Source organism: Gavialis gangeticus, unplaced genomic scaffold (assembly GCF_001723915.1).
Source record: "Gavialis gangeticus isolate Ggan-Ray unplaced genomic scaffold, GavGan_comp1, whole genome shotgun sequence".
NCBI lineage: Eukaryota > Metazoa > Chordata > Crocodylia > Gavialidae > Gavialis > Gavialis gangeticus.
In genome coordinates this window covers 10,183,184-10,207,297 of record NW_017729029.1, presented here as the reverse complement: position 1 = coordinate 10,207,297, position 24,114 = coordinate 10,183,184, and the positions used below count along the sequence as shown (strand labels likewise).

The 24,114-nt window shown below is 50.1% G+C and overlaps 1 protein-coding gene and 1 long non-coding RNA gene across 2 annotated transcripts in view; both read left to right on the top strand.

Annotated features, from left to right (window-relative positions):
- F8 (coagulation factor VIII) overlaps window positions 1-24,114 on the top strand; it is a 122,537-nt gene that overhangs the window by 38,106 nt on the left and 60,317 nt on the right. The window contains exons 7-10 of the mRNA XM_019521223.1: window positions 2,088-2,309; window positions 3,502-3,766; window positions 5,537-5,711; window positions 6,964-7,057. Coding sequence (XP_019376768.1) covers window positions 2,088-2,309; window positions 3,502-3,766; window positions 5,537-5,711; window positions 6,964-7,057 — 756 coding nt within the window. The remainder of the gene's footprint in view (window positions 1-2,087; window positions 2,310-3,501; window positions 3,767-5,536; window positions 5,712-6,963; window positions 7,058-24,114) is intronic.
- Window positions 11,275-13,148, top strand: LOC109300543. Its single transcript, XR_002098259.1, has 3 exons — window positions 11,275-11,285; window positions 12,345-12,352; window positions 12,953-13,148. It is a non-coding gene; the product is annotated as an uncharacterized LOC109300543 (long non-coding RNA).

Here is a 24,114-nt window from a genome sequence, read left to right as displayed (position 1 = left end):
CCTTTGGTTGCTCTGGGAGAGCTCCTTCCCCCTTGGCTGGTGGCAGGGAACTGCTGTCCTGGCCTCAGGCCTGGGGTTTATATGCGAGCCAGGCCCTGCCCCTTCCGGTCAGCTGACTGCTGGCAGATGTGGGCCACTAGCTCAGTCTGGTTGCCCTGGTAACCAGCAGCTGGGGCTCCCCACTCACTGCTAGGGCTCTTTCCCTAGCAGTTTCCACTCTTTAAAGGAGCAGGGCACCTAAGTGTTCTGTGACAGTCCAGAATTGTATCCCAAATGCTTTTGGATAAAAAAGGAACAGCAAATGTTTCCCAAGGGGACTGGGAAATATTTTCCATTTCTCATTCCTGTGGACCAGCTTGACCCTTCTCTTATTAAAGTCCATAGCTAAATTTGTTTTAACTTCACAAAACCATTGAGTTTAAAGCTAGAGAGGACCATAAGATTATCCAGTTTGGCTTTCTATCTTACAAATCACAAAATTTAACAAAGTTACTTCAGCACTGATCACAATAACTACCGTTTGGCTTAGCATATCATCCAGAAAGGCACCTTCTCCACTTTTTCACCTTCTCTTTTAAAACACAGACACTAGAGCTGGATCCATAATTCCAGACCAGAAATACAATCACCTTCCTACTTCTGTTTACTGTTCTCCTGTTTATGTAGCCAAGAATGACATTAGCCTTTTGCCATAGCTTTGCATTGAAAGCAGATGTTGGGCTGCTGGTCCACTACAACTCTGAGACCCATTTCAAAATCATTGCTTTCCAGAATGTACTCCCTGTGGGTTTGGCCTCTGTTTCTTGTTCCTAGATGAGACTTTGGAATTGGCTTCACATACCAGGCAGTTTAGATAGCTCTGTGTGACAGACTTGTCCTCTTCATTATTTACCACTCCATTAAATGTTGTGTCATCCACAAATTATCCACAGGGATTTTGCATTTACTTTCACATCATCATGAAGACTATTGAATAACATCAGGCTCAAGACTGACCCTCACGGAAGTCCAGCAAACATACCCCCAAGCAGTTGTGATTCCTCACTGTTGCTTACCATGTGAATTCTATTAGGCAGCCAGCATCTGCTCCTCTTTATTTACTCAGTCCTTATTCAGGGACCACTTCCACTAGACTGAATGTCTGAAGCTCCCAGCAGAAGCCAAAGATCTCAGTGGCTAAGTACAGAGAGTCAAAAAGCCTGAGGCTGAATTGATTCAGTCTTGGCAGGTTAGTCTAAACTGCAGAGATTAAACTGAGAAACAACTAGACAGACATTTGCTTTTGATTCAGGAAAGGCAGCCACAAATGTGCAGTGGCTGAGGCCAGAAGCTAGGGGGCACTAGAGCATGACTCTTTGGCACAAAAGCAGCATGGGTTGTGTGTTCATTTCCTCTTCCTTCTGCCCCCGAGGTCTCTGGTATTTGCAGTCCAGACTCACAGCAGCCGGACTCATCAGGGTTGCTTATCACTTCTTCTTCCTGCTTCCAGGTGCCTCTGGGATTTGTAGTCCACTGTCACACTCAGCACTAAGTTTTTAGGAGGGCAGGGCAGGTCAGCTCTGTACTTAGGGGAAGGAAAGTTTAACCCCCCTCCCTGGCCCCAGACTCCAGCTGGGGTTTGCCCAGAAGGGAAGTTTAACCCCCACAACCCTTCTCTGCTGGAGTAGATAGCACAGCCCAGCTCAGGGCTGGCAAGCATGCTGGGATGCTGGGGGACTGTGATTTAACTTGAACCAGGAAGGAGCCTGGGACAGAGGTTTCGTAAATCGGTTTGACCCAAATCAGTTTGGGTCTCATACTACATTCAACCAGGTTTATTTTAAACCAGTTTCAGACATTTTGAACCTGGTTTATGTGCACTGAATTTCTGTTCTGTTACAGGTTTATATCAATTTCCTATCACTTAAACTGATTTATGTGTAACTTCTGTCCCTTGCCAGTGAGACTGGATCTCCATACTTTGCATCCCTCTGGATTTGAGCTATTTGCATCAATGAATGTTGTGATTAAGTGTGGACAAAAGGACACTTGTGTAGGATTCTCTGAGCTGTTGTGTTATGGTTATACTTTTCCTCTCTCCTGGGCAGATCTCAAGTTGTGCCAGAAGAGGCCAGTTCATTGGCATGTCATTGGACTGGGCACTGCACCAGAAGTACACTCCATTTTCTTTGAAGGTCACACATTCTTGGTGAGGAACCACCGGCATGCCATTTTAGAGATCTCTCCAGCAACCTTCCTCACAGCCCAGACCATGCCTGCCTCCAGTGGCAGATTCCTGATGTTTTGTCAGATTCCATCTCACCGGCAAGGTAATATCTGCAGTGCACCAGGACTGTTCAAGAGCAGGAGAAAGAGGAGGAGTGGGCTGGGAGGAAAAATGTGTAGTGTGACCTAAGGCCCAACACACCCATACTCAGATGGGGTATGTCCACATAAAAAAGTGTGTCATTAACTTTGGTTAGAATAGCAGTGAAGGCAAGGCCACTTAGCAGCATAAATTCAGTTTGGGTTGTTTTTTATTCACTGCTGGTTTAACACAAGTTAGTCAGCTGGGGTTGCATCTTTTTTATAGTGTAGACTACAGCTGTCCAACTTGTGGCTTGTGGCCTGTGGCCCTAGGCACTAGTCCTGCCACCTCACTGGCTGCTGCTGTCCCTGGGGTGTATGGCTTCCCCCTCCTTCCTTTAGCTTTAGCTACACCTCCCTAGAGTTTTTCCTGCTACTCTTATCTTTTCTGGCTATTTGACCCATGTGTTGTGCAATCTTGAACTCCATTAGACCTAGGAGTAAAGTCAGAAATTCTCTGAAAGAGGAGGGGTTGGCAACACAGCAGTGCATGGTGTATGAATAAAGTCAAAGCATGCTTGATTCTACTCTCCCTATAACTGGTGTAAATCAGGAGAAGCCCCATAAAATTAAATCACTTTATGCCAGTAGAATGCAAATATAAGGGACAAGAGAATTGGGCCCACTTGGAGTTACTTAGAATCATCTCTAGATTTGGTCCAGAATATACTTTCTGTATGATTTCAAGAAGCAAAAAAAACAACACCAGCCAGCAATCTACTGGAAGTTAACCAGTTGTCAGCTTAGTGTTTGCATCTCCCTAGAAATTGGATGTAATTCATTCTGAAAAATCAGAATGAATTACATCCAATTTCTAGGGAGATGCAAACACTAAGCTGATAACTGGTTAACTTCCAGCAGATTGCTGGCTAGCCGCTCTGGAGTTTGCTGTCTACATATTTTCCTTAATTAATCTCTTGGCACATACATATAAATCACTGCCCTCCTCCACTAACCCATTTCATTCCTCTCCTGATCAGTTACCCCTTTCATCTTACTACATCAACCTATTTACAAAGACAGATAACATGGGCAGAGAACTGTGCATCCATCTGAGGAAGAGACAGACAAAATGGGGTTAATAATGAAACTATATCTAGATCTTTGAGGAGAAAGAGAGAAATTAATGTTTTTCCCTGGCCCATTTATGTTCAGCTGGCATGGAGGCGTACTTTACTGTGGAAGACTGCCCAGAAGAGCCCATGATGAAGATGAGGCTGGCCCCAGATGAACCATCTGATGAATATTACAATGATTATGATACAGATACCAGAGTGATTGTATTAGATGAGGACAGTTCTTTTCCTGTAGTCCGTGCACGCTCTTTTGCCAAGCAAGAGCCCGTGACCTGGACACATTACATTGCAGCTGAGGAGGTGGATTGGGACTATGCTCCAAGGAAATCAACTTACCTGGACAGGTGAGAGCATGTTAATATGGCCAAAGCATGGGACTGGGCCTAGAAACAGGCTCTTCCCAGTGTTTCCATACCTCTCTGTAAAATTCCCACTCCTTTTTAAAAGCACCTTAAAGCCTCCACCAGACTCTGCCCATTGCCAGTCTGCTCCTTATTCATTAATGCTAAGTATTTGAAGTTGGGACAAAGATGTAGGTGGCTGAGTATTTTTATCAGTTATAGCCATACAGACCCATGCAACTGAGTGCTGAATTTGACCCCATATAGTTCATCCATGTTCCCTAATGCTGGCTGATAATAGGTTGAGCCATGCAAGTCACACATGATAAAGCAGTGCTATAACATCTATTACCTTCTGCCTATGCAACCTGATGCAAAGAAAGCTGCTGTTAATAATAATCTAAGATGAGAGTATGTTAAGCAATGATAGAAACAATACCATCAGGCTGATAGAAAAACATAACAGGCTAAAAATAAAGGCTTCCTGAACAATCTTGTACAGGCACCACGGTTTGATGTTGCCTTCAGCTATTTGTCAGAGGTTGGGCAGGTCATTAAAATGATGAGGTCAGTTTCCAAGAGAAAGGAAAGTGTTTGATCTTTTCTCCTGATGGCCACCAACCCCTCCTTATATGACACAGGAGCAGAGTTGTGAAGGGGTTTCTGAACCTCGTCCTTCTATGAACAGAGAAATCCATAGCAATGACCAGTTATACTCTTAATCTGCAAGGGTACAAAGGGTGACCTAATGTGCCACACTGCATCTCTTCCCCCTGATTTCAGTGGAGCTACACCAGGGACATGTCTTGACTTCCATTTCTGCAGTTAAGTGATGTGATTGAATTGCCCTGAATAGAAGGATCTGTACCACAGGTGAGAGTGGATTAACACCTAATGCTACTCCACTTCTTTTTGGTAATGATGACATGAGGATTAAATCACAGCCACATCATCTTAATCAGCATTGCCAGGGTGTGGCATTTGTCCTCAGTCACACCAATCAGTCTGCTCATGTAAGCTTGTGTGTTTGAAGAAGTAGAGGTATCAGGGGGCTGACCCAGTAGCAGGGTTACAGGGATCTTCTTATTCAGAGAGACTCAGCCCGGTTCCCAGAGGACAGCTGCCTGTATCACAGAGATCACAATCACAGCTTACTCAGATTGGAGCCTTTTTGAGATCCCTCAAAAACAAGGACTGAATGGACTACCATACTACATGGTGTCTTTTCAGATGTGGGCCAAAGCTTGCTGTAAGGCAGCTGCACTGGCCAAAGAAAGGATTCCTCTGCCATGTGATTTCAGCACATCTGGGTGTTAATTAACACAGGGATATGTGCTAGGCTCCCTTCTCTTGTACAGGCACCATTTCCTGTCAGGACAGTACATGGACAGCAGCAACAAATAAGCCTCCCTGACAATGCCATCTGTTGTAGGCTTCCTCTTTTTCTAGCCGGTGTTAGAATTCAGCCCTAAGGGTGTGGAAAAGTAGTCTGAGTTCAGATTGTTCTTCAGGGAAGGGAATGTCTTTCTGATCTGTGTTTGTACACAGCCCTGGTCCATGACAAGGTGTATCATAGTTATTATTAATATTATTATTCCATCTTCTTATGGACTGGTTCTACTGTGTCTGAGTTGGCAGGCTATTACCTTGAGGTTAGTGTCACCCGGAGCCTTAGAGGTCAAGGTTGTTGTTGTTGCCATCATCATCTTTTCCTGTGTTTGTTTCTTGGAATTCTGCCTTGACACTCATTCCTTCCTTTGCTGCTGCTTGTAGAAATGACACAAATAAGTGTCTGGAAGCTGGTCCTCAGCGCATTGGTTCAAAGTATAAGAAAGTGATATATGTGGAATATGAAGATGGGACCTTTAAGAAGCACAAGGTGGCAAATCAACATGACACAGGAATTCTGGGACCAGTCCTTAAAGGAGAAGTTGGGGATCAGTTTACGGTGAGAAAGAAAGAGCTCCTGGATTTTGGATAGATGAGCTGGAAGGGGAAGATGGGAAGTTTTTTGACTGCATTTCCACATGATTCCTTTTCATTGCTGTGGTCTGACACAGGTTCTCTATGGGTTAGGGCCCTTTCTTACAATGGCTAAAGTCCTCCAAAAAGAAAGGTATAAAATATACAGATAAAAGCCTTGATGACTTCAGGGATGATGCCTTAGGGATGGGTTTGGCTCAGTGCTCTTGATTTGTCTCTAATGCAATCACCCTCAAGCATCACATTAACCCACAGATAGTGTATGATGTTCAGCAGATTCTTCTTAGACAGATAATCCACTTCTTTCCTTGAATTGTCTTCAAGGGTGCTGATTGCAAGGGCTTCTGATGTACAGTGCCTGGTGAGGCTGTTCTTCTATGTGTACTCTGTATCTTGCCTTTCTCTTTTATTAAATGACTCTTTTATTGACTTATTTATCAATGGGAGAAGTAGAATGGTTTATTATATGAGAATGGGTTATGATTCAGCAGCTTCTGAGTTCTACTCTCTGCCTTTGAGTCATTTGTGGCTTCAGGCAACAGACTGAAGTCTATGTCTTCAAAGTGCAGTACCTAGAGTTAGACTTCCCGGCTAACAAAGCTAAGAAAGTGTGCTGAATTTCAGAAGGGTTGAACATCCATAGCCACTTTTGAAGCCAAGGGAATTTAGGAATGCTCAGTACCACTGCAAGTCAGGCCATTTACTCAAACATCTTATCAGTGCCTAATTATGGCCATCCATAAAATTTAGCCTCGGTCTTTCTGTCTCATTTTTCCCAGCTGCAAAATGGGACTAATAATACTTACCTACCATCTAATAATTGCACCATTACTATGCTCTCCCATGATCTGACTGAAGCAAAGACCTCAGGAAAGACTAAGACCAATCCAGATAGGATGGATGAAATGGTGGCTGGCAGGCAGAAGCAACTCAAACTTTTTTGAAAGTCTAATATCTCCCCCTTACCTGAAGGATTCTGCCTGCCTCAGTTGTGTGTCTCAGTTTCTGGGTGCTTTCCAGAAGACACCTTATAAAAGTCTGGTTTTCACTGGGTTGGTGCTCAGCACAATGTGACAACCAGGACTCTTTAGCGTGTCTTAGTCTGGGTGCCCAAGGTACTTGTGGGGCAGGGATTGTGAAGAAGCATGGCCTTGAGGAGAGCTCTGAAATACAAAGGAGTATCAGAGTTCTAAGTGTTGTTGTTCTTGTCATTTCAGATTGTGTTCAGGAACCTGGCAAGCCGGCCTTACAACATCTACCCTCATGGCCTCACCAGAGTCAGCTCATTTCACCCACTGAAGTCCTCTCAAAGTAAGACTGGCTGGAGAAAGCCACTGGAATATAGCAGAGGTCTTGGCAAATAGTCATGTTCCTTAGGGCAGGAGAATTCATGAAACCCACAGCATATGGGCTATGGATCCCAATCCAGAGTATTTGGGTGCTGCAGTTCCCCTGAGGGTTTGTCCATATTGTGGTGACGGTCAGTCTTGGCCAGGATAGGGCAAAGCACATCTAACCCACCCCCACCTATGGATGTGCTACAAACCCAGACATTCTCTAGTAAGGCTTTTCCAGGCTTCCAGTGAGGTTGCCCCCTGTGGCTGCTTGGGCCACTGAGGGTTTGCAAGTGGGTGCAAAGGAATGAGCCTGGGATGGCCTCACTAACCTGGTTCTGTGTTTGGAGACTGCCTGTGAATGCAGGTGTGAGTGTATGGAGGGGTTGGGAGGAGTGGGATACAGACAGGACATGTCCCTGTCCTTACTGGGACCTGTTGTCTCTGTGGTGTAGAGACGCCCTAAGGCTGCATAAACCCTTGGGTAGAACCTGCTCAGTCTGTGGAATCCCCCTTTAAACGGGGAGGTTCAGCAAAGAGACCTTATCAGTCAGGGAACTGACAGATGCTGTGAAGCCATTTCCCCATTATGCAAATGACTTTGATCTGCAGTTCCCAAGATCTGAGGAAGATCTCAATAAATCAGCAGGAACTTGCAGTTCAGATTTCCTCCAGTTTCCACTGAGGGGCCAAATCGACCCACAAAGGCAGAATTAAGAGGAGCTGGCACAAAGGTACCTCTCACTACCCCCTCATCAGTTCTGTGATTTAGGGGTACTGTGTCTTCCCTGTAAAGTATCCAGCTAACTCGAATTGAATGGTTCTTCATCCATAATGGAGGAACCACCAAACCTTTTTCCATGGCTCAGACGTATTTGTTTTTACACATAATTTCCCTTCCATGTCAGACTATCAGAGGTTGCATCCTCTACTGGCAGCGGTCACCAGTGCTGCATAGGAAGGATATACCTACCATAACAGATCTGGTCAAATGCGCAATGCCATGCCATGTGCACTGGGGAGATTCCTTTTCATTTTCTGCAGTGTTCAGCTTGTGCCATGTGTACATCACAGCAGTAATCTGTGATATACACTGTGATGTACATTTGTTTCACAGTGACCAGTGAAGACCTTCCAGGAACCACACAGCTATAAAATGATTTTTACGACTTAAAGATTGAACTTCGAAGGTTCCAAAAAACCATTGAAACAAAGCAAAAAAAATCATTTATCACAGCATTTCTTTACAAAAAAACACTGCTGTGATGGGTGAAGAAAAGGTAATGAGATTCCTGTCAGATGCAGCATGTTGGATACCACTACTAACACTATGCCTGTACTACTACATAGCTCTTACATGTACTACTCTTCATATACTACTCTAAATGCATTCTTCATTCTTTTATATGTACATGTGCAACTCTTCATGCAGTCTTCATGTGCTACTTCCTAGCTAGTGTTTAGAGAATTCAAAGGTTGGTACCATTATTCCTGTATTATGAAATGGATAACTGAAGCATGGATATGGAGTCAATCAGCAGAAAAGTGTCAGAGACAAAACTAGAATTCAGATCTGGGTCCCAATTTAGTATTTTGTCCACGGGGCAACATGACTTTGTAGGGGAATGCAATGTTTTCCTAGATTTCATAGACATTAGGGCTGGAAGGGACCTTGTAAGAACATCAGGTCCAGCCCCCTGCCCAAGGGACAGAAAGTCAGGTAGGATCAAAGGACCCCAGCAAGATAGGTATCCAAATGTTTCTTGAAAGTGTCCAGAGTAGGTGCTTGCACCACCACTGCGGGGAGTCTATTCCAGGCCTTGGTGGCTCGGACAGTGAAGTTTTTCCTTACGTCCAGCCTAAAATGGTCTTGCAGGAGTTTGTGACCATTGGCCATTGTCTTCCCTTGGGGTGCTCTGGTAAACAAGTGTTCCCCTAGATCCTGATGCACAAGCCTCATGTACTTAAGGCTGCCACCAAGTCACCCCTGAGCCTACACTTCTCCAGGCTAGAGTCCCATGGCTCGCAGCCTATCTTCATAAGGTCTGCTCTCTTGCCCTCTGATCATATGCGTGGCTCTTCTCTGGGCTCTCTCAAGCTTCTCCACATCCTTTCTGAATTGTGGAGCCCAGAATTAGATGCAGTACTCCAGCTGCGGCCTCACTAAGGTCAAGTACAGCAGGAGGATGACTTCATGGGTCTTACTTGAGATCCATCAGTAGATGCAAGCCAGAATTTTATTCACTTCACTGACTGTGGTATCGCACTGGTGGCTTATGTTCATCTTGTGCTTACTCATGACCCCCAAGTCTCTATCGGCTGTGGTGCTAGCGAGTGTAGTACTGCCGAGCCTATAAGTATGATGCAGGTTTTTTCCCCCCGAGGTGAAGCACCTTGCATTTCTATGTATTGAATGCCATCAGGTTTTCCTTTGCCCACCTTGCAAGCCTATTGAGGTTGGCCGGGCACTCCAATGTGGACACTCTTCCCTGGCGAATTTAGCCAGTCCACTTCTGACACCAGAGTCCAGATCATTTACAAAGACGTTGGAATACAGGTCTGAGAATGGAGTCTTGGGGGACACCACTGGTCCCTGAGTGCCACATTGATTCAGTTTCACCAACTACCACTCTCTGGGTCTGACCTCAGAGCCAGTTCCCCAGCCGTTGGACTGTAGGGTAGTTGAGGCTGCAGTTCCCCAATTTTTCCATAAGGACATCATGGAACACCAGGTCAAAGGCTTTTTTAAAGTCCAAATATAAAAACCTCTTCCCCTTTGTCCAGGTGATACATCACCTGGCCATAGGAGGAAATGAGATTGGTCAGGCAAGACCTACCCATGCTGGCTGTCCCTCAGTACGTTGCTTTCTGTTAGCCTGTCGATAATGTTTCCTTTGATAATTTTTTCCAAGATCTTTCCAGGGATTGAGGTTGACTGATTGGCCTGTAGTTCTCTGGATCTTCCTTCCTCTCTTTCTTGGAGATAGGCACCACACTGGTCCTCTTTCAATCTTCAGGTATTTTGCCCAAGCACCACAAGTTCTCAAATATCTTTGCCAGTGGCCACGCTATGATGTTTGCTAGTTCCTTTAGCAATCTTGGGTGCAATCTATCCGGACCAGCTGATTTGTGAGTGTCCAGGCTCTCAAGGTGTTACCTCACAAGATCTATGCCAATGGTGGGCATATATTCACTCTCACTCTGACATCCCGCATTTTGTCAGGTAGGGTGGTCCCCCTGGGCTGGTGAAAGACTGACACAAAGTAATCATTAAGCAGTTTGGCTTTTTCCTGGGTGTCGGTTGTCAGCTGCCTCATTTGGTTTAGCAGGGGTCCAATGATGCCCTTGATTGTTTTTTTGTACTTCCTACATATCTGAAGAAGGACTTTTTATTGTCCTTGATTCATATAGTCAGATGGAGTTCAGTTACAGCCTTGGCTTTCCTAGTTTGCTCCCTACAGGAGTGAATAACCAGAAGGCTGATACCTGCGGGGGAGGTGCCCACAGTCACTAGTCTGCTGCCAGTGACCTGCTGGGGGTCCAGACCCCTCTTCCCCTTACCCCCTCCCAAGCTTCCTCAGTGCTGCTGGCAAGGTCACTTCCATCCTTTATAAGCTTCTCTTTTTAGATATAGGAGGTCCATGAGTTGCCTGTTGAGCTAAAGGGGTTGCTGAGCTCTTTTACTACCTTTCCTATGGGCTGGAATGGACTTCCCTTGTGCTTTTATGATTGCTTCCTTACAGAGCAACCACTCATCTTGAACTCCCCTCCCTGTCAAATCATGGCCTCTCAGGGCCTTGACAAGAAGCCTTCTGAACTTACGAAAGTTTGCTTTCCTAAAGTCGAGGACTTCTGCATTGATGACTGACTTGCCAGCTTTGCAATGGATTGTGAAAGTGATAAGTTCATGGTCACTGTCACCCAGCTTCCCTTCGATTCTTAGGTCACTGACTAGTTCATCCCCTTTGGCCAGTACCAGGTCTAGCAGTGCCTTACCTCTTGTTGGCCCATAAACTTCTCGAGACAGATAGAGCTCATACACACGTGAGGAAGCTTTGTGACCTATCAGATTTGGCTGAGTGCGCTTCCCATGAGATGTCTGGGTAGTTGAAATCTCCCATGACAAACATGCACCAAGAGTGTGCAACTTCAGCCAGTTTCCTAGCGAATTCATGGTCCAGCTCTTGTTCCTGACTTGGAGGCCTGTAATAGACTCCTACCATTGTATCCCCTTCACCATGTTCCACTCATATTGTAATCCAGAGGGTCTCCCGTTGTCCTCCTTGGGTGCCAATCTCTGCTTGTAGAGAAGTGTACTGCTCCTTCACATAGAGAGCTACACCCCTGCCCCTTTTTTCAGTATGATCTCTCCTGTACAGGGCATAGCCATCTCTACCTGTGGTCCAGTCATAGGAGGAGTCCCACCAGGTCTCTGTTATCCCTATGAGATTGTAGTCATTTCTGTTTAGAAGAAGGACCAGTTCCTCCTGTTTATTCCCCAAGCTCCTGGCATTTGTATACAGGCAAGTAAGTGTGTTGTTGGAGACCCTAGATTTCTTTACACTCCTGGAAAATCTCCGTTCCTGGGCTGGGCTAGTGATGGGTTCCCTTGAGCAGCCTAACCTGCTGATTTGGTGGTTGATGCTTGGTGAACTCGCACTGGTGGTTGTCCGCCCATCCCCTCCCTGGTGAGCTTAGTTTAAAGACTGGTCAAGAAGGTCAGCCATTCTGGCTGAGAAGAGCTTCTTCCCTGTAACAGGGGGGCCTTCCCAGGGCCGATCTACCAATGCCCCACCCACCTGTTCTAGGCCAACCGCCCACCTTCTTTCCTGCCATGCCTTGATGATACCTAATTAACTATCTTAATTAGGCGGGAGGCTGCCCATTTCTTGCCCTGATGCCAGGGGGCACTATCTGTGGCTCTGTTCCTCCCCTACACCGCAGCCCAAGCCTCGCAGATGACATCCATGGTTCTTAACCTCAGCACCCCCACACTGGGCCCCAGAATCCTCCAGTCCAGACCCCTACAAGATCCCTCCACTTAGGCGGCCTACTCCGCCTTCATTCTGGGCTACCCTCTCTGAGCTGTTCCCCCTTATGGGTGTGGCCCCCCGGGACCTCTGGCTACACAGGTCCTCCCCTCACCTCCAGGCCAGTCAGAGCCTCAGGCCCTCAGCTCTGGGCATCCCTCGTGGTGGGCCTCTGGCCCTTTGACCCTTCTGGTCCTGGCCCCAGCACTGACCAGTCAGGGGATTTCAAGTCAGGCTTCTGAGTCTATGGCCCCACTCTCTCTCCTGTGTCTGCCTTCTGGAACCTACTAGTGGGTAACCCACCAGTTGTGGGAGGTGGGGTTATTAAGGTGCCCCAACTTGCCTTTCACTGGGGTGGCAACTGGCCTGGCATTTCCTGGGGCTCCTGCACCACTGGGAGCCCCACCAGGCCACCCACTCCTAGCAGGGTGCAGTTTTAGGTCATGCCCAGGACCAGGAGCCTCCAAACCATCCCCTACAGCGATGTTACTGCCTGGCCTGCCAGCAGCAAACGGCCGTGTTTATATAGGAGGCCAGAGATCTAAAATGGTCACTGCAGTCAAGCACCTCCTGGCTGCTTGGCTCAGTTCTTAAAGTTGCAGGCACAAACAGTGCCCTGCCACATTCCCCAATGGAGAGAAGTGGAGGTTGCCCCTTCCCAACAAATCACTGCCTCTTTCTCTGAAGCGTGGACTGTGGTCATAGAAGCCAAAGCCTTCATGATGGCACCAACATTACAGTCTTCTGTTCACTACTTCAGTTTGTCTCTCCCTCCTCAGCCCGTGACCCGTAACCGGAAGGATTGAGGAAAAAACCACCAACCCCCTAAGCCCCACTCCCAGAGTCCTGTAGTCATTCATGACCTGGCAGGGATTGCTCCAAGCCGTGTCATTTGTGCACACATGGATAAGGAATATGGGATAGTGGTCGGAGGGCTGGATACATTTTGGGATTCTCTCAGCTATATCCCAGATATGGGCCCCTGGGAGGCAGCAGACCTCCCAGGCTAAGGGATTGAGGTGGCAGATTGCTCCCTCTGTCCCCCTAAGGAGGGAGTCTCCCACAGTGACTACTCTGTGATTCTTCTTAGGGATAGTAGCTGGTCACATTTCTTTCTCACTTGCAGGAGCTGACAGCTCTGCCGGTTCTACTGGTGCTGCAAGGGCTTTGTACCTGTTGCAGATATCCAGGGGAGTGGTGACCCTAGTGCAGTGAGCCTTGGGGCCAGTGACAACCTTCATCCAAACCCCTGGCTGGACAGTATGGGAGCTCCTCTTGTTTACCTTTGTCCTGGCAGGCAACCTAGCTCCTCCATCTTCTTCCCTGGGGTGAAAGGCCTGACAGTAGGAGTCAATCTCCTGTTCACCAGCCCTGATGACACACAGCCTCTGCACCATGGTCTGGAGCACCACTATCTGGCACTCTGAGATTCCAATATGGAGCAAACCTCACAAATGGAGGTGTCATTGCTCCTGATCCCATGTGCCTGGAGCCAGGCAGCCCCCACAGCCGAGAGCCTGGGGACTTCTCTGAGTGGAGGCTGGAACCATGGGACCTGTCTGGGTGGAGAGCTCAGAAGTACCAGAGGGGAAGGGTCAGATCATGGAGGGGATCTTCGGGGTGCAGCATGTCCCCACCATGGTACAGATAGTAGTCTGGGCTATGCCAATCCTTCTCTTCAGGCTTACTGCCTAGAGCTTTGTGCCCCTCCTGCTCGCATCTCCTGCACAAACTCCCATGCTAACTTGCACGCTGGGACCAGAGCACACCTGTTTGCATGCTCTGTTCACGAGGCTCCGGTCGCATGGCACCCTGTGGGGCTGGGGCAAGTAGGAGCTGGGGGGGGGTGACCCTCCTCAGCTCCTCTCCTCTCAACTGTCTCCCTGCAGCTGTTGAACTCCCACCCACCATGGGCCCCACTTACCTCTCGGCTGTGCTAGGGGTCAAGGCTGGGATCCGCGCATCTGCTAGAGGTCCCTGAGGGGTCCAGGGCTCACAGGGGCACAATGGGCTGTCACCCATGCATCTTTCTCTGGAGCCGAACCCCAAGTGCGTCTTCTGCCATTGGTGGGCTCTTTTAAATCCTGCACATGCATAGTGGGCCTGCTGCTGGTGCCATGCCACTCTAGGGCCTGGGGGATCCCTGACCCACTAGAGAAGGGGGCTGATAAGTGCCCCCACCTTTGCCCTAACTCACGCACCCGAGAGCACCAGTCACGTGGCTCCCTGGGGGGCTGGGCCAAATAGGAGCCTGGGGTGGGGAGATGTATGAACCTCCTTGGAGGATCCTTGCCTCTCAGCTGCCTTCCCACAGCTGTCTAACTCCCACCCACTGCGGGCCCACTTACTTCCCGGCTGTGCTGGGGGCCAAGGTCAGGGTCTGTGTGTTTGCTGGGGGTCCCTGAGGGGTCCTGGGCTCATGGGGGTACAACGGGCTTCTGCCAATGCATCTTGCTCCGGAGCCGAACCCAAACCCCAAGTGCAGCTTGGGGTTTTCATAAGCATGCCACAAGTGATGGAAGTTGCAGTGGTCATCAGGTTCAGTAAATAAAGGCATACATGAATGAGAAGACCTAAACAATAAATTTTAATACAGGAGCAGTAGGCAAGCCTCTGTAGACCTTTTCTCTATCTCTCCAACACTGACTTTTAATTGATATCTAACTGAGGGACCAACTCACAATTCCTAACTCTCTCCGTCTTCTATTTGAAGCACTTTAAATAATAACTTTTATCATCACCACCATCATCATCACCATCCCTCTGTTTTCACTTACCTTCACATACCATTGTGAGACCAGTTCTGCCCCTTATACTGAGAGAGTAGCACAGAAGCGCAAACGACTGCTTATGGGATAATGTGCTTCTCAGTGGACCTGATTTTCTCCCAGTTACATATATGTAAATTAGGAGGAACCACATAGAAGCCAGTGATGTAAAACCAGGGTGAAATTAAAGTCAGCGCCACTGTACGAGGTATGACTGGGCCATACATGGTATTAGCAGAATAAGCCACAGGAAGAAAAACATCTCTTCTACGTCTGTCACAGTTGGTGAGCTGGTCACATTTGTCCTTCCTTGAGCTCTCTCTTTCTCCGGTTTATCTTGGGGTGTTCCTTGTGATTGAGCTCGTTTTCCTGTTGAGGCTGCTAGTTTTTCCTCTCTGGGGTTGCTAGGTTACCAACTCTTCTCCCAAATACTGTTGCTGCCACCTCCTGGATGTGTGTGGAAGATTTTTGCTATTTAGAAACCATTTTGCATTATGCATCCTCTTTTTCTTCCTCTCTCTTTAGTGTCACCTGCTTAAGAATTACAACTATTGAAGGACAGTTTAGTGTATGGAAACAAGTGCCTCTGGTTCTGGTAGCTGGGATTGGCAGAACTTCCTTTAATAGAGAACAATTTTATGTGCGCAGAACTAATTCCATTTTGCAAAACTTTTTCAATTCTTTATTTCAGGAGACCTGTGCTCTGTTTCTGACTTTAGCCACTGACTCACTGGGCTCTGACAGACATGACATTTGTCTTTGAAAAAGCTCTACTGTCATGTCCTGATGGAAATGCACAGCTGCATTAAAAAATGCCTGATCATGTGACAAATTAACCATCATGTAATGAAGGTTCAGATGAAGGAGCTCCAAAGCAGAGTGCCTTCATTAGCCCAGCCCCACCCCCAGTGCTGTCTGCAAGAAGGGAGGGGGATGGAGCTCTGGGCTGAGGTTTGCCCAGTCTCAGCTGGAGAGGGGGCATGTGTATTGCAGCCCCCCATGTTGGGTCTGGGAGCACCAATACATGCCCCGCCTCCGCTCAGGCTGGGCAACCCCAGCCTGGAGCTTCCTCCCCTCTCTTTTTCCCCGTCACATCCTGCAGACAGCACCAGTGCTGGGAGCGAGGTGGGGGCTAGGGGAGAGAGGCTGCAAGCAAGTAGCTCCTCCTGGATCAGCTCCAAAGTATAGCATGAACCCCTCCCCACTCCGACCCAAAAGCAGAGGTCTTTTGAATCAGGGGGAGGGGGGCGCTGTAACTCATGGCACTTTCTGTGAGTTTCACATCTGTCAGGACCACGCTGTCTCTTTGGGCAACTGAGTTTCCTGCTTAGTGACTCACTCTTCCTACTTGTAAATTGGGGAGAATGCTTCGGTGAAAGGTACTAGGTATTACAACGTCATGATTTAAGGGTGATTCGTCAGTTAATACCCATGCTTTTTGAGCAATTTGGGCTGTGCCCTCCTTGCAGAGAGAAATTGCTCTGGGCATTTATTGGCATTGTATTTACTGACTAAGTGGTTGGAAGTGGTTGAAAAATTTACTTGGGCTCCACTATCTTGCAAAATCTTGGTTTGGAAGCCAAAATTAATGCTTGCATTGGAAATGCAAGCAATGCTATGGCTAAACTTCAAAAGAGAATTTGGAAAAACAGAGTGCTCACTCTCTTGACAAAGATGTCTGTCTACAGTGCTTGTGTACTTAGCTCTCTATTGTATGGCAGTGAAACGTGGACGACTTATGCCAAGGAACAACGAAAACTGAACAGTTTCTATCTTAGATGCCTGTGTCGTATAGAATAATAGTAAATTAGGGTTGGAAAAGACTTCAGAAGGTCATCTAGTCCAACCCCTTGCTCAAAGCAGGACCATCCCCAATTAGATCATCCCACCCAAGGCTTTGTCTAGCCAGGTATTAAAAACCTCCAAGGATGGAGAGTCTACAACCTCTCTGGGTAACCTGTTCCAGTGTTTTACTACTCTCCAAGTGAGAAAATTCTTCCTAATATCTAACTTAAACTTCTCGTGTTGCAACTTGAGACCATTGTCCCTTGTTCCGTCATCTGCCACCACTGAGAACAGTTTAGCTCAGGGGTGGGCAATTATTTTGAGCAGAGGGCCGCTTACCCAGTTTTGGCAGGCTGTTGAGGGCCGCATGGGTAGCCACATCCCTTGACAGGTTCCCCACCCGTTGACAGGTTTCCCGCCCTCTGGTCACTGTCTTGGGACCAATGTCCCAATGTCTTGGGACCAATGTCCCAGGGCCAGTAACGGTGGGGCCCAAAGTGGGGCGCAGGCCGGCAGGCGCCTGTGGATCCAGGCTGGGCTGCACCAGCAGGGAGGCAGGGAGCTGGCCTGGCTCCATAGAGCCCTGCCGGCTGAGACCCTGCACTCTTGCTACTCTGCTCTGGGCCCCACTGGTACTGGCCCCAGGACACCGGTGCGGGCCCTGTGCCCCCACTGGCTCCCCGCCTGCTCACACCCAGTGCCCCCCCAGACCCGTGGTACAGGCAGGGGGCAGTGCACAGCCCTGACCCAGCCTGGCAGTGGGGCCAGTTTACAACATGGTGCTGAGCGCAGAGCGGGGAGAGAAAGTAGCCCCTCCCCACCCCATGGCCGGCACCGCACGCTGCAGTCACTTGCAGCCTGCCTGGGGCTGCCTGTGCCTGCTCTGGACAGCCCCGCACGGGCTGCGAGCACCTGCAGCGTGGGGTGTTGGCCATGCAGCGGGGAGGGGCTGCTTTTCCCTGCACAGGGAAGGAGCCCAGGGAAAAGCTGAGCCCGGTGGGGGGGAAGTGGCCCCACCCCCATCCCATGGCCAGCACTCCCTGCTACAGGTGCTCGTAGCCTGCATGGGGCTGTTCGGAGCAGACACAGGCAGCCCCACGTGGGCTGCAAGCAGCTGCAGCACAGGGCACCGGGCATGCATGAGGAGGGGCCGCTTCCCCCCCACCCTGTGCTCCTTTCTTGCCTGGGGTCCCTCCTCCCCTTACCTGAGCTTCCCATGCCAGGGCAGCCATGTGCTCTCAGCCCAGAAACCCCGCCTGGGGCTTCCAGATGTGAGGCGGGGTGGGGCGGCCTGGCTGTTGTTGGAGCCCTCTGGGCTTCCCCTGAGCCCTACTGCCCTTGGTTCCTGTCATTTTTGACAGGAACCAAGGGCAGAGAAATATTAATTTTCCACATTCTTTTAGGGGCCACGGAGGCTGTATTTTGCCCACCCCTGGTCTAGCTCCATCTGCTTTTGAGCCCCCCTTCAGATAATTGAAGGCTGCTATTAAATCCCCACTCAGTATTCTCTTCTTTAAACTAAATAAGCTCAGTTCCCTCAGCCTCTCTTCATAAGTCACATGCCCCAGCCCCCTCACCATTTTTACTGCCCTCTGCTGGGCTCTCTCAAATTTGTCCACATCCTTTCTGTAGTTGGGGCCCCAAAACTGGACACAGTACTCCAGATGTGGCCTCACCAGTGCTGAATAAAGGGGAATAATCACTAGGGCTGTGCGAAGCTTCAGTCCCTGATTTGATTCAGCGGAGATTTGGCCCGATTTGGTGGCCGAATCTGAATCGAATCGAATCAGGAGACCCTTTTATCTCTCTGAATTGAATTGGAGAGATTCAAAAAGATTTGGCGATTCAGACATAGGCACAGCTTTAAATGTTTTTTCTACATACCTCAAAGTACCAGGTGGCTCATGAATGTTTTGATGGTAGAGCAGATGGAGCATCCCATTGGAGCATAGGGGTGTCCCCAGCACGCTCAGCAGCAGACCCGGAAGTGGACCAGAAGCACTTCCAGTCCACTTCTGGGTCTGCTGGGGAGTGTGCTGGGGGGCCCCGCTGTGCTCCCCCGGCTTGACGACTGGTGCCTCCTGGGTCTGCAGGGACACCTGGGGTCCTCCTGCGGGTAATCACCGAGCCGGGGGGGGGAATGGGGGAGCCCTGTGCTCCTGTGCAATGCTCCATCTGCCCCAGCATCGCAGCATTCACAAGCTATGCCTGATACCTTGAGGTATACAGAAAAAACATTTAAAGCTGTGTCTATGGCCGAATTGCTAATTCTCCAAATCAGCATCAAATCATCAGATTTGGATTTGGCTGAATTGAATCGGGAACAGTGATCAAATCACCGTCCCTGATTTGGGCCAAATCCGAATTGAAAAAGCCCGTTTTGCAAACTCCTAATAATCACTTTCCTTGCCCTGCTGGCAACACTCCTACCACTGCAGCACAGTATGCTGTTAGCCTTCTTGGCAACAAGGGCACACTGTTCGCTCATATTCAGCTTACTGTTCACTGTAACCCGTAGGTCCTTTTCTGCAGAGCTGCTACCTAGCCAGTCAGTCATCAGCCTGTATCAGTGCATGGGATTGTGCAGGACTTTGCACTTGTGCCTGTTGAACCTCATAAGATTTCTTTTGGCCCAATCCAATTTGTCTAGGTCACTCTGAATCCTAGCCCTACCCTGGGCATAACATGGAGTGACAACATCTCCAACTTCAGTGTCCTGGAATGAGCCAAGATACCCACTGGGCACGTCTACATGTTCATTAATGCATCGTAATTACAGGTACTAAACTAAATGTGTCGTATTGGCCCTACAGTGCATTAGTGCTGATAAATGCTTTTTTTTAAGCTAATGCACAATAGACTAATTCGACTGCACATTAGCATGGGTTTTGCCTCCTATGCTAATGTGCAGTCGAATTAGTCTACTAATGTAGACACACCCAGTATGTTCATGCTCCTGAGACAGAGATGCCTCCATCGGTTAGGACATGTGAATCATATGAGTGATGGCTGAATCCCCAAGGACATACTCTATGATGAGCTGGCCACTGGCAAACGTCAACTTGGACAGCCCAAACTCTGTTTTGCTGACGTCTGCAAGAAAACCCTTTGTGAGTTGTATGTCGATGGCCAACACTGGGAATCAGCTGCTTTGGACCACTGCGAGTGGAAAGCCACTGTGAAGTAGGGCCTACATTGCTCTGAGATGGAGAGGGTCAGTGATGAGATAGAGAAAAGGCGTCAGAGGCAGGCAAGAGAAGATGGTACTCGGCATGCTGGCACAAGCTCAACTGAGTTTGTATGTGCAACTTGCCCTGCATCAAACTCCTCAGCCACTCAAGAAGCTGTGGTGGTACCCAGTAACCCACAGATATCTTCTGGTCTTGTGCTCCCTTCCAACCCCTGGGCTACTACCCCCTGGCTGCTGTAGGGGGCCGGTGCAGGGCCAGTGGGGGTGGGAGCAGATTGCTGCCATAAGCAAAAAATCTGTTCCCAAGTCCCTGAATGTGTAGATGCATGCCTGGGAGAGTTAACTCTAAAATAATTTACTCTAGAGTAAACTGCTCCCATATTATTTTCATGTGTAGATGTGCCCACTGTGCCGTAAATTACTGTGCAGTAAACCTGCCCTGGGCAGGCATTTACACGTGGCCATTTGGGAGCAGATTTGCTGCTTCTGGCAGTAGCCTGCTCCCAACCTTGCACCATCCCTCTGCAGCGGCCAGGGGGAGCTGGAGGCTCTGGCCACAGCTGCCTGCAGCTAGGGGCCCTCTTTAAAAGCAAGCCCCATGCACTGCTCCTTGGCCACCTGTGTTTCTGGTGTGGAGGAGGCTGCAATGTGCAGGCAACCCTCTGCAGCTCTGTTGCCAGAGCCTGTGGCTATTGGATGATGGCTGCTCCACCCCCAGGCCCCAGGAGTGATGACCCATGCCCCAGGCTCCTGCTGGCCACCCTTCTCACTGTGCTTTGCCACTACAGCAACCGCTGCCTTGCCTTGGTCAGTCTTGGCCCTTCCTGCCCCCTGGTACTGTGCAGCCATATAGCCAGACTCACCGCAGTGTCTGCGACCCCGTCACCTCACTGATGCCCCCAGTCCCTGGGCTGCCACCTGAACCCCAGCAGGGATGCTGACAAAGCGCACATGGGTGCTGCCATCAGTGCTGTCCATGAGCTCCTGGGGCTCCAGCCCAAATGCCTGTGGGCCCACCTAACCAGCCAGGACTGGTGGCTGCACCTCATCCTGAGCACCTGCAATGAAGAGCAGTGGCTGGAGTCCTTCTGGATGACCCGGGTCACCTTCTAGAAGCTTATTGATCAGATCCACCCACACCTAGAGTGGTAGGCTACTACCATGCGGCTGCCCTTCCCTATGGAGACCCAACTGGCCATTGCTGTGCTCAACTGTGCTCATCTCTGTGCATGCCCAGCTGCCTGCACTATGTTGGCCACCTCTTCAGCATGGGCCCAAGGGGCCCTCCCCTGCTGATGTCTTGTCGCTGCTTCCAGGCCACCACACAGGCTCCAGCAAGTCACTTGTGTTGGAGAACATGGCAAGGCTTTGCCCAGGATCTTGGGTCTTGAGGATGCAGTCCAGCTGCTGCATAGAAGGTATGGTCCTGTGGTCTGCCCGCAACTACCAGTTGTGGTTGGTGACATTAACCCATTGCGCCCTCAGGGCTTTGACCTTTATGTAGCACTGGTGAACTGACTTGTCATGTCTGTGCTCCTACATGTGGCCTGCTAGGCCCTCATAGATGTGGGTGTTGGAGTGCCCGCTCCAGGCAAAGTGGCTCTGGACTGCAGCCTCACCCCACAATGCTAAGAGGTCTGCAGTCTCATCCATGGAGCAGTTATGTCCCTGGGAGGTGGTATGTGGCATCACAGACAATGCCAGTATGGCACCCTTGATGATCCTTAGGGGCTGTGGGTGAGAGTCCAGGTGTGCTAGGCCTAGGCACATGCCTACATTGCATAGGGCAGGGGCACAGCGCAGGACAGGTAGGCAGGGAGTGAGGCTGGGCCAGGGGCCAGTGCCAGGGTCCAGCCAGGGTGCTGCAGGTGGCCTGGGGCCTCTGCTGCTGGAGCTGGTGGCCAGGGGCAGGTAGCAGGTGGCATTTGTCCCTGGGGTCACTGCAGTGTTTAAAGTTCAGGCTGAGGCAGGAAAAGAGCCATCCCCCAGCTGTGGGGCTGGAGAAATTCTAAGCCCTATGGCCCTGGGGCTAGGCTGAGAGCGGCCTTCTGGTGGTGGGGCTAACTGAGAGCAAATTTGCTCCCAGTTGGCATCTACATGTGCACTACTGTACAGTAACTACGTCACAGTTAATCTGCTACTTGCAAATGCAGGTAGCAAATTAACTGTGCAGTAGATTAATTTACTGTGCAGTAAGCACGTGCACATGTAGACAGTGACACTTTAGTGGACAGTCAGTTAGTCAGCTGTGTGGTAAAGCATTTTGTGTAGATGCATTGTTAGCAAATAAAAACCTAGGATTCCGGACTAGCCCAGGGATTGACACGACACCTTGTTCGATGAGTGACAGAGCCCCCCGCTGACCCTCAGCACATGCGGAAGCAAGCGGGGCCTGTGGTGGGAAGGGGTTAACCCCTGAGTGAATGGGAGGAGGCAGCTGAGTGGAGCCGGGCCGGGTCAAGCCCTACCCAGGCCCCTACTGGGCTCAGCCCCCCAGGGAGCCACGCGACCGGAGCCGCGTGAACAGGCTGTGCAAACAGGTGTGCTTGTCTGCTGGCACATGAGTTAGCATGGAGTTTGTGCAGGAGGGTGCGCGGGAGGGCACCAGACTCTGCCTGCGAAACCCCCACGGTAGATAGTCCCAGCCATAGCCAGCCTACCAGAGGCATGACACGGATGGGCACGCGCTGCACCCCTCGGGTCCCCTCGGGCTCTGTGGCCCCCCCCTCTGGCACCTCAGAGACGGCCACCCAGATGGAGCCCTTGGTTCTGGGCTCCACGCAGATGGAGCCCCTGGCTCTCGGCTGCGTGGGCTGCCTGTCCCTTTTTCAGGCTCTGGGGCCTGGAAGCATGGCCACCTCCCCTTGTGGGGTCTGCTCCCTTTTGGTGTCTGTGGCATGCCAGCTGGAGGAGCTCCAGGCCACAGTCCAGAGACTGCGTGCCATCAGGGACTGTGGGCAGGAGATTGACTCCTACTGCTAGGCCCTTCTCCCTCGGGAGCCAGAGGGTAAACCACAGTCTCCCTCCAGGACAAAGGAGGACTTCGGGACCTCCCACTCTGGCCAGCCAAGGGCATGGACCAAGGTGGTCAAGGGTCCTAAGGCCCACCGCACCAAGGCCCCTTCCCCACCGGAGCTTAGCAACGGGTACGCACCTCCTTCTGCTCCAGCAGAGCCTGCCGAGTTGCCAGCTCCTGCAGGCAACACAGGCTCAACTGCAGCTACTGCTCCGCTCTCCCCAAGACAAAACGTAAGGTGTTTGTTGTGGGAGACTCCATCCTGAGGGGGACTGAGGGGGCAATCTGCCACCCCGACCCCTTAGCCTGGGAAGTCTGTTGCTTCCTGGGGGCCCGCATCCGAGACATTGCGGAGAGGATCCCTAAGCTCCTCCAGCCCACAGACCACTATCCCATGCTCCTTATTCATGTGGGCACCAGTAACACAGCTCGGAGCACTCCCAGCCGGGTCATGAGGCGCTACAGGGATTTGGGAGCAGGGCTAAAGAGTCTGGGAGCACAGGTGGTGTTCTCTTCGATCCTTGAAGTCTCAGGGTATGGGCTGAGGATGGAGAGGAGGATCCATGTAGTCAACCAAAGACTGCGGCGCTGGTGTCATCGGGAAGGCTTTGGCTTCCATGACCACAGCCTGCTCTTTGGCAAGAGAGGCAGCGAGCTGCTGGGAAGAGAGGGCCTCCACCTCTCTCCCCTGGGGAGGAGGCTCTTCTCAGCCAGACTAGCTGACCTGCTCCACCAGGCTTTCAACTAAGCCCATTGGGGGATGTGGGGACTACCACCACTGCTTGCCCGCTGAGGAACCCTTGGAAAGCAACCAGGCCAAGGCACTTAAGAGATCCCACCCCTGCCCCAGCCCTGGTACAACCTGTGATCAAGGCAAGAGCCCCTAAGGAGACACTTGCCTGCCTGTACACAAATGTCAGGAGCTTGGGGAACAAGCAGGAGGAGCTCGTCCTCCTGCTCAATGCAAATAATTATGATGTCATAAACCAGGAAAAACAGAGACCTGGTGGGACTCCACCCATGACTGGACCATGGGTATAGATGGCTATACCCTGTACAGGAGAGATTGTGTAGATAAAAGGGATGGGGGTATAGCTCTCTATGTTAAGGAAAGCTGTGTGTCCCTGCAAGCTAATATTGGTGACCAGGGTGGACGACTGGAGACCCTCTGGGTTAAAATCTGTGGGGAACATGGCATAGGGGACACAATGGTGGGAGTCTACTACAGACCTCCCACCCAAAGTC